The sequence below is a fragment of the Podarcis muralis genome, chromosome 12 (genome assembly GCF_964188315.1).
Source record: "Podarcis muralis chromosome 12, rPodMur119.hap1.1, whole genome shotgun sequence".
In the NCBI taxonomy this organism is placed as follows: Eukaryota; Metazoa; Chordata; class Lepidosauria; order Squamata; family Lacertidae; genus Podarcis; species Podarcis muralis.
The window spans coordinates 27,189,014-27,208,863 of NC_135666.1; the positions used below are offsets into that span (position 1 = coordinate 27,189,014).

The 19,850-nt window shown below is 44.2% G+C and overlaps 1 protein-coding gene across 3 annotated transcripts in view; it reads left to right on the forward strand.

The window, feature by feature from the left end:
• Positions 1-14,190: 14,190 nt before the first annotated feature.
• CDK14 (cyclin dependent kinase 14) overlaps positions 14,191-19,850 on the forward strand; it is a 228,510-nt gene continuing 222,850 nt past the window's right edge. Inside the window, exon 1 of one of the 3 annotated variants that reach the window (XM_077936923.1) lies at positions 14,191-14,848. In XM_077936923.1, coding sequence (XP_077793049.1) covers positions 14,749-14,848 — 100 coding nt within the window. In that variant the 5' untranslated portion in view covers positions 14,191-14,748. The remainder of the gene's footprint in view (positions 14,849-19,850) is intronic. The other 2 variants (XM_077936922.1, XM_028750584.2) reach the window with 2 other exon arrangements.

Sequence of the window (19,850 nt, forward strand, 5' to 3'; positions counted from 1 at the left end):
TGCAGAAGTAGAACACGTTGCCAAAAGGTGTCATCTACCACAAAGCAGCCCAGCGAGACCTGTGCATTCTCAGATGCCAAAGAATATTGGGCACATTTGCAAACCAGAGAAACTACCATGAGCATCACACATACAAGTATGCATTGGCTACAATAGAATATTATTTTCAAGCATAGATTCATTGGGGAAATGGGCTCCTGAGGGTGCATGGGAAGGCCTCTAGAAGCATGTGCATTCACAGGAGCCACATTGGCAGCCCCTGGAATAGGCTGTAGATCAAATATAGAAACAGAAACTAGGAAAGTGAGGAGGTGAAGGGTCAAATGCCCTGCTTGGAGAGCACAGCTATCTGGAACTCTGAATAGGCACTATCCTTGGGAGTGATTATGTATTGCTCATTTTGTTGTAGATCCCACAAACTTTGTATTGTCTTGGTATTACACAATTAAAAATGTCTGCTGAAAGTCACATAGGTGAACTTTTGTGAAAATCAGGTGCCATTTTCTGAATCCTTGATACTCGTCCTGCAGTCAGAATTATATACAAAGAGTTTTGTTTTCTGTTTCCTTTTAAGCAGCTACTCTCTCTAGGACTATCAAATTGTGCATGGATACTGTGGGATTTTTTTGTTCAGAATTTACTTTTGTAGATATCTGAAGCTAGATTTTTATGATTTCCCAGGGTGTGTGTTTGTTGCAGCAAAAATAATGAGTCTTCGGTATCTTAAAAACCTGCTATGGTCCATGAAAGCTTATACCATAATAAATTCATTTTTAAGGTGCCACAAGAGTTTGCTGTAGATTTGAACACTACTTGGAGCAATTTATTAGATTGTGACATGCAAATAATTTTGATAAAGTAAACTATATAGCATATACATTAATAATATACTTCCATGTCATTGTGCAGCAGCCTGTTTAAGCAAAGCAAGACCTCATTGCTCTGGTTTGTCAGTGGCTTCTGAATTCAGATATGCTTGACAACCCACAACATAGGCTGGTTTGCAAACCAGCCTCGAACCATTGATTTGGGCCCTTGTGACTCATGCTATGTGAGATCACACAGGTTTGGAATTGAAAAAAAATGGATTTGGCTTGTCATCTGAATGCAGACATAAAGGCTGAGTAATGAGTTCTCATTAGAAATCCCTTGTGAGAGTAGGTTGAATGCAATGGAAAGTTTTTTTGCCCTTTTCCAATGGTGTCTGACATGACGGCTGATCCTCTTAACCATCACAACCATCCTGCAAGGTAAGAGGTTACAAGAGTGCAATGACCCAGTGACCGAGCAGGGACTTCAGATTAGGTCTCCCTACTTAAAGCTGATGTTGTCCATTATCTCACACTTACTCTATTTTCCCTTGAGACATTCTCTTTCATAATAGTGTGCCTTTTATATTTGCTCCTTTGTAGTTCACACATTTTCCAATTCAGTGTTTATGAAATACGAAGGCTGCAATCCTCAGTATACTTACCTGAAAACAGTGTGACGGGCTTCTTGGTAAACCAATGGGGACACTGCACTGAAAGTACTACTGTGATGATACTCCCTTCCCCCATTCATCTCGTAGCACATAGAAATACAAAATCATGTTGCTCATCCTTCCACCTTGGCATTGTAAAAATATTTACTTCTAGGAAAGATCTTCATGTGAGCAATAAACTTTGTCCAGCAGTAACTTCAGAAAAGGTAGCATAGAAGCATTTCAAGTCCTGCTATTAATATTCTGGAAAACAGTTAATATGGTGGAACAAGGGCGCAAGACAATTTTGAATCAGTGTTAATAGTGCCTGCAAGTAGATTGTCCATGAATGGTTCTCTCTGAAAAATAAGCCATATAATGAGGAGCTCATGTGTGTAAGCTGTGGTTGCATAAGCTGTTGTTGCCTGGGGAAAGAGGGGGACTTGGAAAACCCAAAGTCAGACAAAAATAGCATGTGTAATTTTGGATATAGACACAGATTTGCCTCTTAATTTTGTCATCTGCTGAGTTCTAGCAGCTAGATTTATTCTACATAGATGAATGAAGTGGGAAATATAAAAACATTGGTCATTTTTTAAAATGTTCCCCCCAAAAAACCCTGTGAAATTTGCAAGTAACTCACTGAACATTAACCATGTAGGGTAGTTTTACAGCCCAGTCATGATCCTACAGAGATGTCTGCTGCTTGCATCAATGCAAACTGGGCTAAGATCTGATCCTTGCCCAGCATCAACTTTGCATCATGCCTAACAGCTTAAAGAGACAGGTAGAGAGGATACCAACCACTTTAATAGATACCACTGTATCAGTTAAGCTGCCCACTAATCAATTCTAGCTCTCCTAGCAATTGCACAAAGAAAGCAATCTAGCGTTGTCTTTACTGCAGACCAACACAAGCAAATCCAATTGCATTATTTCCCTTCTGTTGATGCATGCCAGACTATAGGAGGAATTGCAAGGTAAGAGTTTAATGAAGCTCATGGTTTTGGTGGAGGTAGTAAGTTTTTGCCCAACCTGTCACTGCACAATACTGTTCTATCCCTTAGCCCAGAAGTGGAAAACCTGTGGCCTTCCAGATACTGGATTCCAACTCCCATCAATCCCAGCCAGCATAACAAATGGTCAGGGATAATGAAAGTTATAATCCAGTAATATCTGGAGGGCTGCAAGTTTCCAGGAGGGCAAATACCAATATTTACACTGAACGACTAAACTTATCAGAAACTTACAGTATATTTGTGTTTTCGTTGTTAGGTAGTAGTTGAAGTCACCAAGTTGGAACGTATTAAAAGGTCTACCTACCATCTCCTGCTTGCTGTGACTGCAGACTATTCAGTGGCCGGCAGGCCTGCATACCCTTAACTACAGAGCACAGATCACTCCATGCTAGCCTTTCTTTCTAACTTGGAGGAAATAACACTGCTACCCTGAATAATGTGCTGGAGTGGAAAGAGGCACAATTCTTGGCATTTGATAACATCTATTTGTAGCAATGTCAGCAGCTCAACAGAAGGGAAGAAACATTTTCAAGCTCCTACCAGAGTTTGGGTGGGGGAATACTATGTCCTCCTTGGTCCCAGCGATTCCCAGCTGTGGGACTAGAATAGAAACTACAATATGTTGTTGAGGAGAAGCCCTTGTGGAGTTTGCCCCCCATCACTGTGGGGATGGCAGCAGGGTGTTTTGCCTCAAGTGCTGAAACACCTTGGACAGCCCCTGATTTCAAGTTCCTCATTAAAGCTATTCTAATTTTTCTAGACTTTTTATTTGGAGCTTGTCATCTGTCACATTTAGGTCTGAACAAATTTATTTGTATGCCCTTTGTAGAATAAATCATTTTTTAAATCCCATGTTTTGCCTGCCCAAAAATGGAGTTATCGGTCTTTATTACTCTTTCATTCTCAACTTGACTGGGGGGATGCCTATAAATAGTCAAGCAACTGGTCTTCCACGATCACTGCTTACAATCCTGACCACAGTGACTGACAGTGCCTCATCTCCATCTGTTGCAGGGCAGGCCCAAGACATGTTGGCACTTGAGGCAAACCAAAAAAATATGCCCCCACCACCAGGGGAGAAGGGGTGAAGATCTTCATCAGAAATAAGGGGGGGGGGGTAAAGATCTGCATAAGGCTCTCTAGAGGGTCAGTAAAGCTCTCCATCAGGAACAAGTGGGGGAATCAAATCAACCTCACCCAATGGTTGAAATGGGAATCAAAGGCGATCATGGAGGGGAAAGGGCCCCACTCTGAATCATGTTGGCAGGTACAGAGCCCAGGAAACCCTAGAGGGCAGCTTCTGTTTTTTCCTCCCTCGGGTGTGGGAAGAGACAAGCAGCACCTATTTACAGAGAGGTGGTTGCCTTACATTGTCTCGAGTGGGTGAACCCTGATCTGTTGTATACACCTGATGCCTTTTTGTCCCATTTTTAGAACAGATCTAGACATCAGACACGTTTATGGGCATGAAAGTGCAAGTGAGTTCCACTTTCTTTCTCCACACTTGGTTTAAAATATCTGGAGCTAGGCCAAGTCATCTCTCTTTGTAGGGAGATGGGCTTGCACTCCACTGTGGAGTTATCAAACCAATATTCCCACAAAGGAAGGGGTGTGGCCTCAATGCTGGACATTCAAAACAAAGGTAGGAATTGCAGTTTCCTCCTACCCCTTGTTTCATACACTTTGGTCCTACATGGAACATTATTTTTATAAGCATCAAGTAACCAACAGATTGGTGGTGTATTCATCATGTGAGTTGTTGTTGTTGTTTTTTAAATGATAATCTTTCCCTAAGAATAGGGCCGGCCCAATACATTATGCTCAGGATGCTGATATCCCTGCCCAGTTCTACATAACAGTTGAACTTTGCTTCAATGCTAGGGATGCGATTACATCCGCCGTGAACGCCTGGGAGAGCATACCTGATTAAGGGCCCAGGAGGGGCCATATGGCAACAGTGAAGCCTGGCTGAGGGCTCAGGAGGAAGAGCCAGGGGTTGCTACAGCTGCCCAAGATGGTTGCTGCACTGTCTAATCATGGTAGGGCTAGCCTAGCCTAAGAACAATAACAGTGAACCTCATTGAAAAACGTACCCAAGTGCTCTCGCTCTTTTCCTAGAACAAATCAAACTCTCTGCCGGTGACACAGATGGTCTGTGAGTCGTTTGGGAGGCAAACGTTGGCAGGCTGATAAGCTTCGAAAAATGTGCTGCAATCTGGAACAAACTGTCAATTTAAAAAAATCTAAGTTAAGGTCAGACAAACTGCTTTAAAGAATGTTGTGATGGTAGCGTCTTACACCTATCACAATCCACCATATATTTTATCAATGAACTGTGAGAGGTGTTGTAACAATATATCTCACATTATGCAATTGTTTCTGTGGTCTCCTAGGAGGATCCAAAGCTCAATGAGGAGCCAGAGCTCAGACCACATGTTTGGTATGCAGAAGGTCTCTGGTTCAATTTCCAGCATCCTCCATGTAGGGCTTGAAAGAGGCCTGTCTGAAACCCTGAAGAGCCACTTTCAGCCATTGGTAATGCTGAGCAAGATAGATTTGAGTTGGTATCAGGCATCTTCCAGTATGGTCCCAAGTCTTCAACGAAATTAAGTACTGTTAGCAATAAATCCTGATGTGGTACTTCTGGGTATCATTCTTGATGAGCTCCAGCCAAGCAGCATTTTTTGCATAAATATTTAGCTATGTGAGTCTTTGGCCGGTCAGTGCAGCTTGTTCAGGACTTGTGCAGCCCTGAAAAATAAACCCATGGCTGCTTGGTATTTACAAGCATGGGACTTTGTAACTATGGAAAATTTGCTCATCAAGTTCAGCTTTCCAAGGGCTGGGCCAGACTGAAAGCTTTCCGAGTCAAATGGCACCATTTTGTTTGTTTCCTTTTCAATAAATCTAACTTGGTGCTACAAGTTAATTATACATATTTTAAAATTGATCCGTACTACTGCTCTGTCTTCTGAGATTTGTTTTTCTTTATTGTCTTAAATTAAAAAAGTTAACTGCTTGACATGTAGCTGTATGTATTTTGGAATACATGGAATTTTTCTGTGTCTGTTTTATAAGTATGTAAGAAATAAGAATGTAAAATGGAATGCCAAACTAGGCTCCCTTCTGTGGCTCTGTGATGTCTTGTTGCCACAGTAATAAAAATTACAGCTTTTAAAAACACAACAAAAAAATCTGACCTAGAGAGCTACAAATAGGTCCATAATTTTTGGATTTCATTTAGTAGTGATCATCAGTAAGACTTATGACCAGACTTACTGTTCTTCAGATTCACAGTCTTGGAAAGCTTCTAGATCCATCACAGTGCAAGCAATTGTAACTATCTTCCATGGTTGAGCTACCTCCTCACAGACCAAGGGTTATTGACTATTGTTAGTTTCAGGTGGGATTCAATCACATATCAGTGAGTTCAAGCTGTGCAATTGTAGCTGAGTAGGAGGTCTTGCACAGGAAGCTCACTTGCCCCAAAGATTGGATTTTTGTGATAAGGAAAGTGACTGACAAATGCAGCAGTAAATGTTGGGTAACACTTGCTTTGATAATGGTGTCATCTAACCTCCCTGCAAACAAATCAGGATAACTGCACGATAAACAGGTTGTCTGAAAGCACTCCCAGTCCAGGCAGTGTAAGCCATTATGTGTTCCTTACATTTTCATCCTGCCATTCCCCTAAATTGCTCAGTGGTACCTCGGGTTACATAGGCTTCAGGTTACATACACTTTAGGTTACAGACTCCGCTAACCCAGAAATAGTACCTCGGGTTAAGAACTTTGCTTCAGGATGAGAACAGAAATCGTGCAGCTGCAGCAGGAGGCCCCATTAGCTAAAGTGGTGCTTCAGGTTAAGAACAGTTTCAGGTTAAGAATGGACCTCCGGAATGAATTGAGTATGTAACTAGAGGTACTACTGTATAGGTTTCTGCCCCGTCACCACTCTTTTATCCTCACGAACACCCTGTGAGGTAGGTTGGGCTGAGAGATTGTGACTGGTCCAAAGTCACCTAGTGAACTTCACACATGAATGGGGATTTCAAGCAGCGTCTCCCTAAGTCATAGCTCAACAGTATAGCCATCAGGCCCATGCAGAGGCGGGGCAGGAGGGGCAGCTAGGTACACTTGCCCCAGGCCTCAGAGGACAAAGCATGCCAGATTTATGCTGTCATGCCAATAACAAGACTCCTGCCCCTGGCTTCAGATGACGTGATGTGTGGGTGTGTGGGTGTGTAGTTACACACATATCGGGTGTGCCTAAAACAGTCACTGCCTGTAGAACATTATATTGTACATGGTTTACAGCATCCACATTGGTCCTGTTTAAAGGTGCCAAACCTGTGCTTTATAACTCTGCATCTCCATAGCGGTGGACACCTTTCTTGCATGCAGCGACAATCTTTAATAAAAGCTGCTTGTTGCCCTCAATTTTACACCACCTGTGCACAAAATATAATAAACACAGCAGGCAGGGAGATAATTATAGTGGCTGCCTGATGCTTGCAGTCCTTGGTTTCCCTTGAGGTACGTAAAACTCTGAACCTGATTATGTCCAAAAAGTGCTGTAAGTACTTTTGCAGGGTAGAGGGTGATAGACTGGGATTTAGTGATTAGTGGATTTTTAATTTGTTTTGGTACACCGTGTTATGTTTTGCTTTTACTCATTTTGTTGGGTGTTTTAAAAGTGCTCTGATCGTTCCTCAGCTCTCGGAATAGTCAAGCAAAGGTCATGTTTTCTTTTTATGGCACAAGAAGAGTCACTGGCTGCCTGGGATTTTTGCAGAAACACTCATTTTATAGAATTTTTGCTTGTCGGAGACATAGTAGATGATACTGAAATTTAATTTAAGCTTTGATCTGCTGCAAATATATATATACTGTGCTTATTTACTTGGCACTGCCTTTGAGATTACATAGCCTTTGCAGAAAGACGTGATGTGAAAACCTTATAGGAGGGAATTGAAGAGTGTAATCCACATGGAGGCTCTCCTGCCCTTAGAAGTTAACAGCCTGCATATTGTGCATTACAATGGGGCTTGCAAAAGAGAATGTCCTGGTGGATATGCTCAAAGTAATTGCATTTCTTTTATCTGTTTGATTAAAATGTTTAAACAGGAGTGAGGAACCTCTGGTCCAGGACACATGTGGCTTCCCAGACCTCTCTACGTGGCCTAAGGCCATACCCTGAGAACATCTTGGCTGTCTCTTAGTGCAGACCCAGGTCATTGAGCCTGAGCTTCCACAGCCTCCAACCCATGGGTTGGATCCGGCCCAGTTGCCTTCTAAATCCAGCCCACGGAATCCAGGAATCAGTGTGTTTTTACATGAGTAGAATGTGTCCTTTTATTTAAAATGCATCTCTGGGTTATTTGTGGGGCACAGGAATTCGTTCTTTTTTTTCTTTTTCTTTTTCAAAATATAGTCCGGCCCACCACAAGGTCTGAGGGACAGTGGCCCCCTGCTGAAAAGGTTTGCAGACCCCTGTTTTAATGTGTTGTAAACTGCTTGGAATTTTTAAATGAAAAATATAAAGCGGTATATAAATGCAAATGCAAATAATAATAATAATACCTCTCTCTCGCTCTGCTCTGCACCCTTCTTGAGAGTTTGCCAGGCTGGAAGGAGTACTTGAATTGCAGCAACATCTCTTCTTTGCCTCAGTGGACAGATGTGGACATCTGCGGGAGCCTCTGACTTTGTGTGACTGGAATGTAGCTTCCTGTACAGAGGTAAGGGACAAACTCGCTGCTCCACTCACTTTTGCATCTGGACATGTGGTGCCAGAGGGAAGGCAGCCCCGTTGCTGCCTTAAACTAATACCAAGGCAGTGTACAATAGAACAATTCCAAATGAAATAGCGATTCATAAAGAATTCAATGTGGATCCAAATGATTTCCAGAGAATGCATTCTGGTTGGTAAATGGGCCTCCATGTAGCTCATAATATATAATCAGCACACACAATCAATGTCAAATTATACACAATGTCATCCGTGCAATAAACTCCACAACTCGATTCCTGTAAAGTACAGAGTCTTACAGCGTGTTATTATGTAATTGGGTGCAACTATAAAACGTAAACCTATCTAACAACAACAGCCTCCTGGGAAGTTCGGGGGGGGGGGGTGGAGAATTACCTGAGCATTACCCATGTTTTGTTTTGGCTAAGGTGCTAGTAGGAGCAGGCTCCAATGGACTGATCTGGCTGTCCTCCAATGGAACAGAGCACAGTCACATTGAGATGGGTTTTCCTGAGCACAGGGAAGTAGCATGTCCTATGTAAGGGTGCTAGAACTTGTCATGAATGCCTCCCTTGTTCTCTTATAATGGCAATGGTTCCCACCTGAGAGGTGCTGCCAGAACTGAGTTCCGGCTGGAAAAGAAGCCCTGCTCATAAGACAGATAAGCATTAATACTGTATTGCAGATAATGGGTTGAAACTGAGTAGTGGCTGGTTTTAGAGCCACCTATGAGTGCTTGGCTTATATTTTTAACTGAGTGCTTGTAACTGACTGTCCTTTCATAAAATCACTTTCCAATGACTATACTTCTCTTTGTACAATCAAACAGACATGTTGTGTTAAACGGTATAGGGCTTGGTGAGGGTGAGACTAATAGGGACTAGTAACTTAGTTTTACACAAATCAGTCACTGGAGCATTCATGAATATTCACTGCCTCCTGTGCTAGTGAAAGAGCTTCAGCCGCCGTCTAATTCTCAAGCCGAACAGTCTGATCTTTTCAAGGTGAGCAAACTGGCATAAACGTATTTTCCTTGGCTACGGGAAAGATTTATGAAGCGTTTACACTGAGCTGTCAGGTGGAGTCCTGACAAGGTTATGCCTTCCTGATCAGGTGCTATTCTTGGCAACTCTTCCCTTCTACAAAGGATATTTCAGGGAGCCCTCATTGAACAGTCACTCATCCTGAGTACAACTGCATTCCTAATGTAATATCTTCAAGCATTAGACTCAAAGCACTTGAATATGATGAATAAATATTTAATTCTATTTATGCTACTAACTTATGCACAAGAGACGCAGTCTATATATTTGAGCAGAATCAGAATGTAGCTTTAGTACATTGCTTTGAAAATAGCGAGACCTGCATCTTTTTCTTGGCTAAGGAAATAGAATATCTAGTTTCTTGCTTGGAAATGTTTTTCCAAAGAGGCCAGGAGATAGGGTGGCCAATTTCTCTACTTTACAGGGGGGGGGGGGATCCTCTGATTGCAGGAGTCCTCCATTCAAAGGGCTATCTGATCCAAGACCCAAATAAGAGAGAGCAGAAGCCTTGAAGCTGTCCATCAACAGTTAGCTTCTGGACTGAGTCCACAAGCCACTTGTGCAGTCTTCCTCACTATGGTGACAAGTGCTTTATTTCTATTTAAGCAATAGTAGTTGTTTCCAAATAAGCACCTGTATGCACAAATTAGCATATGCTAATTTTATTTGAATTTGCACTCATTTTGTGGTGATGCGTTTCCTCTCCTGAGCCAATGCCTAGGTGACCATCGTGAGGACTGCCTTTGAATCTCACCACCACATGGGCAACAGGACAGTGTCCTGCACCCTACCAGAGGTCTTGGCACACACAGTTTTGTCTTCCAACTCCTCAGGCTTTTCCCACCCACCAGCATCCGCCACCTGAAACATCCACACCTCACTCTACCAAACAGCAGGGCCGGTGTTGCTGTAACAATGCTGCATATATGTTGAGCATTTAACTGTGTTTTTGATTGATGCGTTTTCATTTGTTCTTGTATATTGATATATGCTTGTACGTATATTGTAAATCCCTTAGAGAAGATCAGTACGAGGTGGTTATTATTATTATTAACCTATTTGCATTTCATTGCCAACAGCTACACTGAATTGTTATGCACCACGTGGTACCAAATAGCTTTTAAAAATCTCCCACCTCTGGGCTGACCTTTTCCTAGGTTCAGTCAGGCCTCTCCTAGGAGTCTTAGTGTATTCTGAAGAGGGTCCTGTGTTCTTGCTATGCTTGATAGGCTCTTCATTTTCAGAATGAGTCAGCTTGACACAGTGGCAGGGCCTGACCTCAAGGTTTGCGCCAGGAGAATTCTTCCCCGAAAGTCAGTCAAGGAGATGCTGATGTTAACAGACAGGAGGATTTTTGCAATTCTCCTCTCTCTGCTCCTCAAGTATATACAGTACTTGGAAGTTGCACTGGGCATAGAGCTTGTAGCTAATTGTCTGTCCCTTGCTATAGTATAAAAAAAACCCTTTCCTTGTGAACACATTGCTTTGGGGAATGCATGAATGCTGGTCTCTTTTAGCACAGTTTGAGTGTACTGTATAGACACTGTATTTCCACATCTCATCAAATCTATAAGTGAGATGGATAAATTTTAAGATGCGTGGGGGGAGGGTTGATTGACATCAACCCTTGTGATGCCAATTTATTGTAATATACAGATAAGACCATAGGGTCCAACTCCTAGGGGTTGAGGTCCCTTTGCCCGCCCAATAAAATCTGTGGGGCCAGCCCCCCAAAGTTGATGGTCATTGCCATTCAAACGGGGTGTGTGCACCTTGACTTGTTTATGTGGGGTGGGGCTTACCTGCCCCCCCAATATTTTATTCAAGTTGGCACCCCTGGATAAAACATTTAATAAATCTTAGATTTCTTATGAAGTTGCAATGCTGAAATTTTCAGAAAGTAGATAAAATTAAGGCTTCTTGTCAAAGGAGGTTTTCCAGGTGTGTTGATTACATGACCCTGACAGTCACAAGCCAAAGTCAGTCATGGGATGACAATTGTGCCCCCATGCTGATTCCTGCTAGTCTAACAGCCAAGTAGTAAGTGTCAGAATCAGTGTAGCTGGTGCAGACAAAAAACAAACAATTGTTCCTGGGTACCATCCACCCACCCCTGCCCGCAGCTCCCCACAACATTTCTGGTTTAGTGCTAAACCACAACTATGGCAAGAGAAGACTGGTCAGCAAGACCGTGCAAGCACAAAAAGCGAAATCACAATAAACTAGGAAGCTACGTTGTCAATCATTTGGGTCTGCATTCATGCAGCCAACGTATTGCTCTATAAACTGATTCCCCTAACATTCAGACACATTTTGGGATGATTTTGAGAGGGCTGGTCCAGGATATTTTGCTCATTGGGACAAAGGGCAGCTCCTTCCTCCCACACCACCTAATTTGCATATAGAAACCAACCAAGTTGGTAGTTTATTTAATTTCTTTGGACAATCTCTTTACCACTTGCTAACTAAAAATATTTCTAAGTGGTGTACAGCAAACTAAAACAATTTTACAGAAATACACAATAAAACCATTATTAATACAAATTACTAATAAACAACTGTGTTGCTATATCTTCCCCATCCCTCTCCCACAGTAAAGGTAAAAAGTTCATAAAATGATAGCCTTAGTGGCCATACAGCTTTGGGTTTTGTTTTCTCTGCAGGTATTATCATAAAGCAAGATAAGGCTGCTCTGTTTCAGTGGCATTTAGCCATTGTGGGTTATATTAATAGCATACAATTCAATCACTCACTGTGAAACTTTAGAACAGGCTGGAGATATCAGTATATTGAGCATGTACTGTGTGGACACCTATAAGGCCTTCAAAGGCAGCTCCTTTTCTCAACACTGGCCAACCTTGGGAGAGCTGTGCTGCAAACCACACTATAAGGCAAAATGCTACAGTGTCCTCTTTTTGACCTCGTGTAGGAATCTTAAGTCTTCATTATGGAGACACTCCTGACATTTACAGCGTCTGTGCCAGCGCTATAGATAACGGAGGCAGTAAACCAGTTCTGTTCCATGTTACTGTTCCAGATGCAGCTTCTCAGTCCCATTGACCTTGCCTGGCCAGCGGTGATCATGCTGTGTCACCCAAGCCTGAATCTGGGAAAATAGGAAGCTAAGATAATAAAAAACATACCCTCCAACGTTTCTCTGATGAAAATAGGGATGTGCTAGTTAATAATAATAATAATAATAATAATAATAATAATAATAATAATATTTATATTCTGCCCATCTGACTGGGTTGCCTCAGTCTCTCTGTGTGGCTTCCAACATATATAAAAACACAACAAAACATTAAACATTGAAGATTTTAAAAATTCCCTGTACAAAAAACAAGAAACAAGAAGGTAAATAAGAAGTGGGAATTCCGAAGTATTTTCTCCAGAGCTGATGTTGGGGGCACATGGAAAGTTGCAGAGAGAAGAGAGGAAGGGAAAATCCCACCCCACAAATCTAATTCTGTGCTGCTCGGGCACAAACACTGTTGGATACAGCCTACAGCAATTTGAAAAACAAACTCATTTTATTGTTACTTTATATTGAAAATTGCTAGATAATATATGTGTGTGTGACCTATTCCACAGGGGGGCGGGGAAAGAGGTGAGGAACCAGATGTAGTACCCTCATTGGAGGAAAGATGGTATAAAAATGTAATTAATGACATCTCAGTCTGCAGGGTGGCATGAGGTAAGCCACAAAATGTTGCAGTGAGGAATGGCCTGTTCCAGCCTGCCCGCCAGGCCCTCTCCAAATAGATTCCATTCTCTTTCACCCAAGGTTTCCATTCCTCTATCTTTCTCCCTGCTTTTGTACCCTGTGCTAGACGGATAGAGCCAAATGGTTAAAATATAATTTGTACTGCCAGCTAAACACGTGCAGCAAAGGTGCATTTCCCCTAGTGCAGGATACCCTCTAGATTAATTCACCTTGGCCAACTGATGTGTTAAAATTCAACACTACCTGTGTACACTTTGCCTTTTATAAGTCTTTGTTAAGCTGTTATTGCAGAAACACTTGACCCAGTGTCATGTGGACACCATAAAGCAGAAGAGGAAGTCAACTGCTTGTGCATTCATCTGTTCTGAAAAACGAACAGGACTTTTTGCAGAGTGACATGCCAGTTTTGGCAGAAGTTGCTGGTGCAAAAGGCCAGCTCCCACAAACTGACAGCGCTTGCTGGACCACCCATCTGCTTATATACTTCACCCTACTTTTCACCCCTGAACGTACCATAAAGGCCTAATTAAATCTGTTGGGTACTCGAGCATCCTTTCCCAACCTTGGGTCCTTAGCTGTTGTTGGACTACAACTCCCATCATCCACAGCCAGCAGTGGTCAGGGATGATGGGAGTTGCAGTACGTCTGGGGACCCAAAGTTGGGAGAGCCTGTCCTAGAGAGCATCCTTTCGCACCCAACTCCCATCAGCCCCAGCTAGCACAGGCAAGGATGGTAGGAATTGCTGTCGAAAACATCTGGAGGAGTCAAAGAAGGCGGTACTGTCTCGCCAAATTTGGCAGGGCTTCTCTTGGGAGTAAGCTTAAGGATTGCGTTGCGGTGGTGGTGGGGGGCGCGTTTTGACTTCAAGAGGCCGCCAAGTTTCCCGCGCGCAGTTTCCTCGTGAGCAAAAGTTCCCGCCTTATATATCCAGTGAGCCTCGCGCAAAGAACGGGGCTGCTTCGGGGCCTGACGACTGAGAGAGAGAGAGAAGAAAAGAAAAGGAGCCCAATTGCATTGTGAGGGAAAGAAAGAGAATTGAACGCTGGCGAGGGAGAGGAAGAAAACTCCCCGACGAGCCGGCGTCCCTCGCCCGGGCCAATGAGCGGCGCGCGGAGCGGGGAGCGTGGGCGGGGCGCGGGCGGCCTCCGCCTCCAGGGGAGAGAGCGAGGGCGGCCGGGAGGGAGAGAGTTGTTCTTCGGGCCGCGGCTGGAGGAGCAGCAGCTGCTCGGCTGAGGGGCGGCAGCAGCAGCAGCAGCCTCCCTTTTTCTGGCCGCAGCCCCTGACAGGGCTTTGCCCCTCCTCGGCGCCTTCCCTCCCTCCTGCTTTTCTCTCTTTCCCTCCCCATTCCTGGGGTCTCTTTCTTCCCCGCAGATATAACCCCCCCGCCCTCGCCTCCTTTCTCCACCCCTCATTGTCTCGGGGAGCGCGTCGCCCAATTCCTCGAAGGGGCGGGCGGGAGAAACTTGGCTATGGGCGAGGACGGCGAAGTAGCGGCGCTTGCTGCGTCTCGGGGCACCTCCGCGTAAAAAGAGCGAGAGGGCGCAGCGCTTCCCCTGCTCAGGCGGACGGAGCGGGGCTTTCCCTGGGGCGCCTTGTGCGCGTGCAGAGCAGCACCGGCAAGCCGCCTCCTTTCGGGCTGAGGTTGCCTCTTCTTGCCCCGCTCCCGGGCGGGCGCTGGGTGACTTTCTCGCCGCCCCCTTCTGCTCCTTCTCCTCCTCTTTCTGCGCTCTCCCAGCGGAGCCAGATGTGCGACCTGCTCGACTCGCAGCCGCCGCCCGCCGAGAAGAAGCTCAGCAGGATGAAAAAGTTGCGGCGAACTTTGTCGGAGAGTTTCGGCCGAATCGGTGGGTGAGAGCGAGCGAGTTAAGCCGGGGGCTGTCGGTGGGTTAGGCTCGCTCAGCTGCGCGTAGGGCGTCTATCATCAGTATTTTTGCGAGCCTTCCCGGCTGCGAGGGGCGGCATTGCTTACGTCAACGTTTTCCTTTTTTTTTTAAGGGAAATTCTCTTATTCCGAATAGGATTCCTCGCAAGAAAAGGGAAAAGTTGACAGCTATGCTTATGCCTCGCTTGCTCCTCCTTGGGTTCCCTTGCCCCGCGAGGAAGCGTTGGGGGGGGGGGGCTCTTCTTCTGGGTCGCTTTATGCGGATGAAGTCCTCTTTTTCTCTTTTGACGCCCCTCCCGCTTTCAGTTTTTTCTGCAACATCTGGTCGAATACGCAGAAGTTGCTGCTAGATCGGATTCACACACCCCCCCCGTCCCCAAACCCAGATAACTCTCTCAATTAGAAGTGATTCCTAATTCAATGTATTTGGGCTAATAGCCCTAAAATTTATTTATTTTTAAAGACGTCGAGTATTAATGCTCGACACGTAACAAAACTTTACTCTGTGTTGAGTATATTTTACATCATAGGTTCGATGTTCGTGTATTGGAGATAATTTAAGATTAGTTATTCCTTTGCAAACCTGAAGTAAGTTCTCTTTCGTTTAGTCAAGAGTGGTTAAAAGGTGGCGCCCCTAATTCCTCCCCTTCACAAAAGTGCATTGAAAGTGGAGTAGTGATTTTTAATTCTAGGCTAATTACTGACTGTGCTGCACTTGGCAGTAGAAGTTACCATACTCTGTATTAACTGGACTCAATGCATTCAAATAGCCTTTAGTTATGGATTTCATTGTTATGCTTTGGGAGGGGGGGAATGAATAGGATCTCGTACGTGTGCCTGATGAACCACTTAATGCACTGCATCAGCTTTTGCCAACCTGGTGCCCTCCAGATGTTTTTGCCTGCGACTCCCATCAATCTCCTAGCATGGCAGCTGAGCCTGATGGGAGTTGTAAATCCAAAACATTTGGAGGACTTCAGGTCTAGTGCAGGTTGTGTTACACGTGCCTGAGGTTTGCACTGGAAAAAATGTGAATGAGATGAATGTGTATCATAGTAGCATACATTCACTGTTGCTTTGATTGACTGCAGCTGTCAAGTACATATAATCATGGCAGACATGGATTTGATGTATGAGATGACCCAGTTAGAACATGCCCATTATGTTGTAGAAATAGTCAGAGTAATGTGGGTCCGAATGGTTTATAACTTGAAACTACTGATATTGTGTGTAGCCTGGCTGGACCTTTCAGAGGCACCCTCCTCTCCTATTATGAGAAGGAATGAGTCACAAATGTAAGCTAATCATCCTCCAAAGATGAAGGTAACAAAGTGTGCAATGAATGAGCAACAGTATTTGGAAATTATTTTGAGGGGTAACCTCTTTTGTGGCCGGGGGGGGGGGGGGGCTCCTACATATCCACTATTAATATTGTTGTTATAGCAAAAGGAACCTCTCTATTTTATTAGGCCCTGTTCTGTAATTAAAAACCAAAGTGGGACATGCAATGCCACTTAATTACATAGTTTCTGCTGGTGGAGTATGAATAAGTGGGAGCTTAGTTTTCCAGATGGCTTAGCTGTAAGGGAGGCCGTTGTTGGAACTGTGAATTAGCCGAACTGTCAGGTTCTGGTCCAACTTACGGATGCAAAGTTATTTCCTTTTCCTTTAAATCTTTGCTTAATACTGTTATGAATCTACAGTGCTGCTGGCTTGCTGACTCACAAAGGACTTGCAGGCTGACACACCATTGCGAGAGCCACACATATTTTAATTTCTGTTCTTGCATCTCCCAGCCGGATTGCCAATTGGAAGTGACATAGGAATAGAAAAACGATGCCCTGTCTTCTAAACTATTCCATTCGTTTCTGTTATCTTAAATCTTGTGACCACTGTTTTGCTTCACTCAGCCCCGCCTGCCACAGGGTTCTTAGTCATTTTTTCGGTATTTCTTGCTTTGTCCTGAATATCCTTTGTAGAGTACAGAGTGTGATAGTGTGCACAAAGGGAGGGGGGGTTAAGGCTCTATGCTTGTGCAAGACGCTTTACAGCCCTGTCTTGAACAATTCCAAGAACTCTCCCCAAGTGGGTGAAGTCCCATTAATTCTCAATTGTGTACTGTATAGGATCGCAGCACAAACCCTCAAATTCTGAGCACATTTCGCTGAGAAAATTCCCCTGAACTCGGTGGGTGCTTGCTTCCAAGTCGGCTTAGGAGATGGGAGCCTCAGGCCTTAGGGAGCACCCTGTCTACAGCCGTACACTTCTTAGCAGTCCTGCATTGTTCCCTTCTTCAGTGCTTTTGCCAGGGTGCAATGTGAGGCTGATAATGCCTCTTGCTTCCCTGGATGTGGAAGACAGAGACAACTATGTTTATGTGTGTGTGTAAAAACCAGCCTGTTAGAATTTTCATTCATTGCCTCTGACCACTACTGCCCCATTGGCTGCCTAGAAAGGAATGCAGCCTTCAGGCTGAAAAAGGGCTGCCCATCTCTGTTCTGAACCTGCTGTCCTCATTACTTATGGCTTTACTTTATTGTTTAAAAAAACAAACTGGATAACTTAACAGGGCGATCATCTGAGAAAGTTTGCTCTGAAAAAGAGACACTCCCACTTCAGTGTGCCGTCAGCCTGATAGGGAAGCGTCTGGGATCATTCAGCAGTGTCAGAAACTAAATGTAATAAATGGGGAACGGCCGTAGGCAGGGGTGGATTTAGGGCTGTGCAAGTGGTGTACATGCACTGGGCGCTCAGTCTGTGCACTGGGCTTTGGGAAGGAGGTATGAGGCTCTGATAGGGTCCCAGAGTCCTTCCTCTTTCCCAGAGCCTATGTAGTGCTTTCCAAGCTTTGAGAAGGAGGTAGGAAGGTTTTAAAGGTAAAGGGACCCCTGACCATTAGGTTCAGTCGTGACCGACTCTGGGGTTGCGGCGCTCATCTCGCTTAATTGGCTGAGGGAGCCGGCGTACAGCTTCCGGGTCATGTGGCCAGCATGACTAAGCCGCTTCTGGCGAACCAGAGCAGTGCACGGAAACGCTGTTTACCTTCCCGCCAGAGCGGTACCTATTTATCTACTTGCACTTTGACGTGCCTTCGAACTGCTAGGTTGGCAGGAGCAGGGACCAAGCAACGGGAGCTCACCCTGTCGCGGTGATTCGAACCGCTGACCTTCTGATCGGCAAGTCCTAGGCTCTGTGGTTTAACCCACAGCGCCACCCGCGTCCCCCATGGAAGGTTTTAGGACCCTATTAAGAGCCTCACACCTCCTTCCCAAAATCAGAGAGGTCTAGAGGAAATGGAAACTGTTTCTTTAGTTGTTGTTTTTGATGCACTTTAAAAACATAAGTTGGGGTAAACAAACGGGAAGGGTGTTTCTTGGTTTCAGGTGAGATGACTACTGATAGCTTTTGAGAAATCCCAGTCTATCATTTTCTACACGCTCCTCCTACTTATATTTATATTAAAGTATTTACTTGCTGCCCACATCCATATTTCTGATGTCACTAAATAGTTCTGGGGTTTGGGGTTTTGTTTTGCTTTTTTGGCCGCCCGCCTTCTTGCCTGAAATGAAACCCTAGTTGCAGCTTCTTTAGGCATAGGCTAACATTTTCCTGTAAAATTGTTTCCACTTTGCCCTATTGGCAAATGCTGAACTTAAAAAAAGTATGTCTTGACAGTATAAATGGTTTCCTAGGCATTGCAAGCAGCAGTGACTTAGAAAAGGGGTGTAAAAGGATGTCTGATAGAAATATGCAATAAACTTCTGTTGGGATTACTTGGTGTGTATGTAATTCCTTCAAATTAAGGTAAAATATAAGCCAAACTCGTATTACCTGACAACTCTGAATGCTTAAAATATTACCTTGTTTGGGATGGCACAAGGACTTCAGACCCCTTTGTTGAAGCTACAAAGTTAGATTAGCCATAGCAAGGAAGGATTTATTTTTTAATTTTTTTTTTTTTTGTAGAGGGTGAATAATGCTCTTTGAGATAACAAACATGTTATCTCAAACAAACTTCATCTGAGGCTTTTTGCAGATCTGGCACAAATAATTTGGATCCTGTTTTTCTCTCTGTGTTTGGCAAGTTAGCTTTCACACATTCCCAGTATCCCTTGCTGTTCTGCGGCTTGCTATCCACACTCTGGGGAGACCTTGAAAAGATTGTGTCTAGGCTGCATTTTTCTGTTCCTCCCCAATCACTTCTCCCTCCTCCAGTGATGGCCATTCAGAATGTCAGGGCAGGAGGGCCAACAGAGCAAAGCCAAGCCCAGTGACAGGCAGAGCTAACTATTTCTGATTTTGCTTCTGTCCTCTTCTCCAAAGGCAACACGGGGGTTGACAGCCAGTTTAGCCACCTGAACTGGTTGTTAGTAAGAAGGCAGGAAGGGGGGGGATGGAGACTTGTGGGGCAATGCTCTTTTTGCTCTAATGGACCAGACACCACTGTCTTCCCTCCTCTGCCTTTTCCCATTCTGGACATGTGTTCAAATATTTCTGAACCTGAGTACATATACATATACATATATTTTCTGGGAAGAGTGCAGGAGAAAATATTTATCAACCTTATCCAGCTAGTTACTATGTTTCACAATAGGCAAGAAGGAAAAGCTTGTGGATTTTTTGGGAGAGTTTAGAGAGCAATATCAATTTTCTTTTTTGTTGTTTTGCTTTTAATGCGGTCTTGTGTAAAGCTGCTGCTGCTGCTAACGACGATACACACACATATAAAAGCCAAATGTAAGTGCAGTGGTTATAGTCTCCCAGATAACCCCCCACATTTGCTTTGTGGTGTCCTTGAGCAAATAACTTCTCCAAACTGGGCATGAGGCCGTCAGTGGTATTGCATTTATTTGGTTCGGTGCTACCCTGGGTGAGGAGATAGCGGAGATAGGGTTTGGTGACAAGCAACCCACTGAAACGGTAGACTGTTGACCCCACAAAATGTGCTCATGTCTGTAGGATTG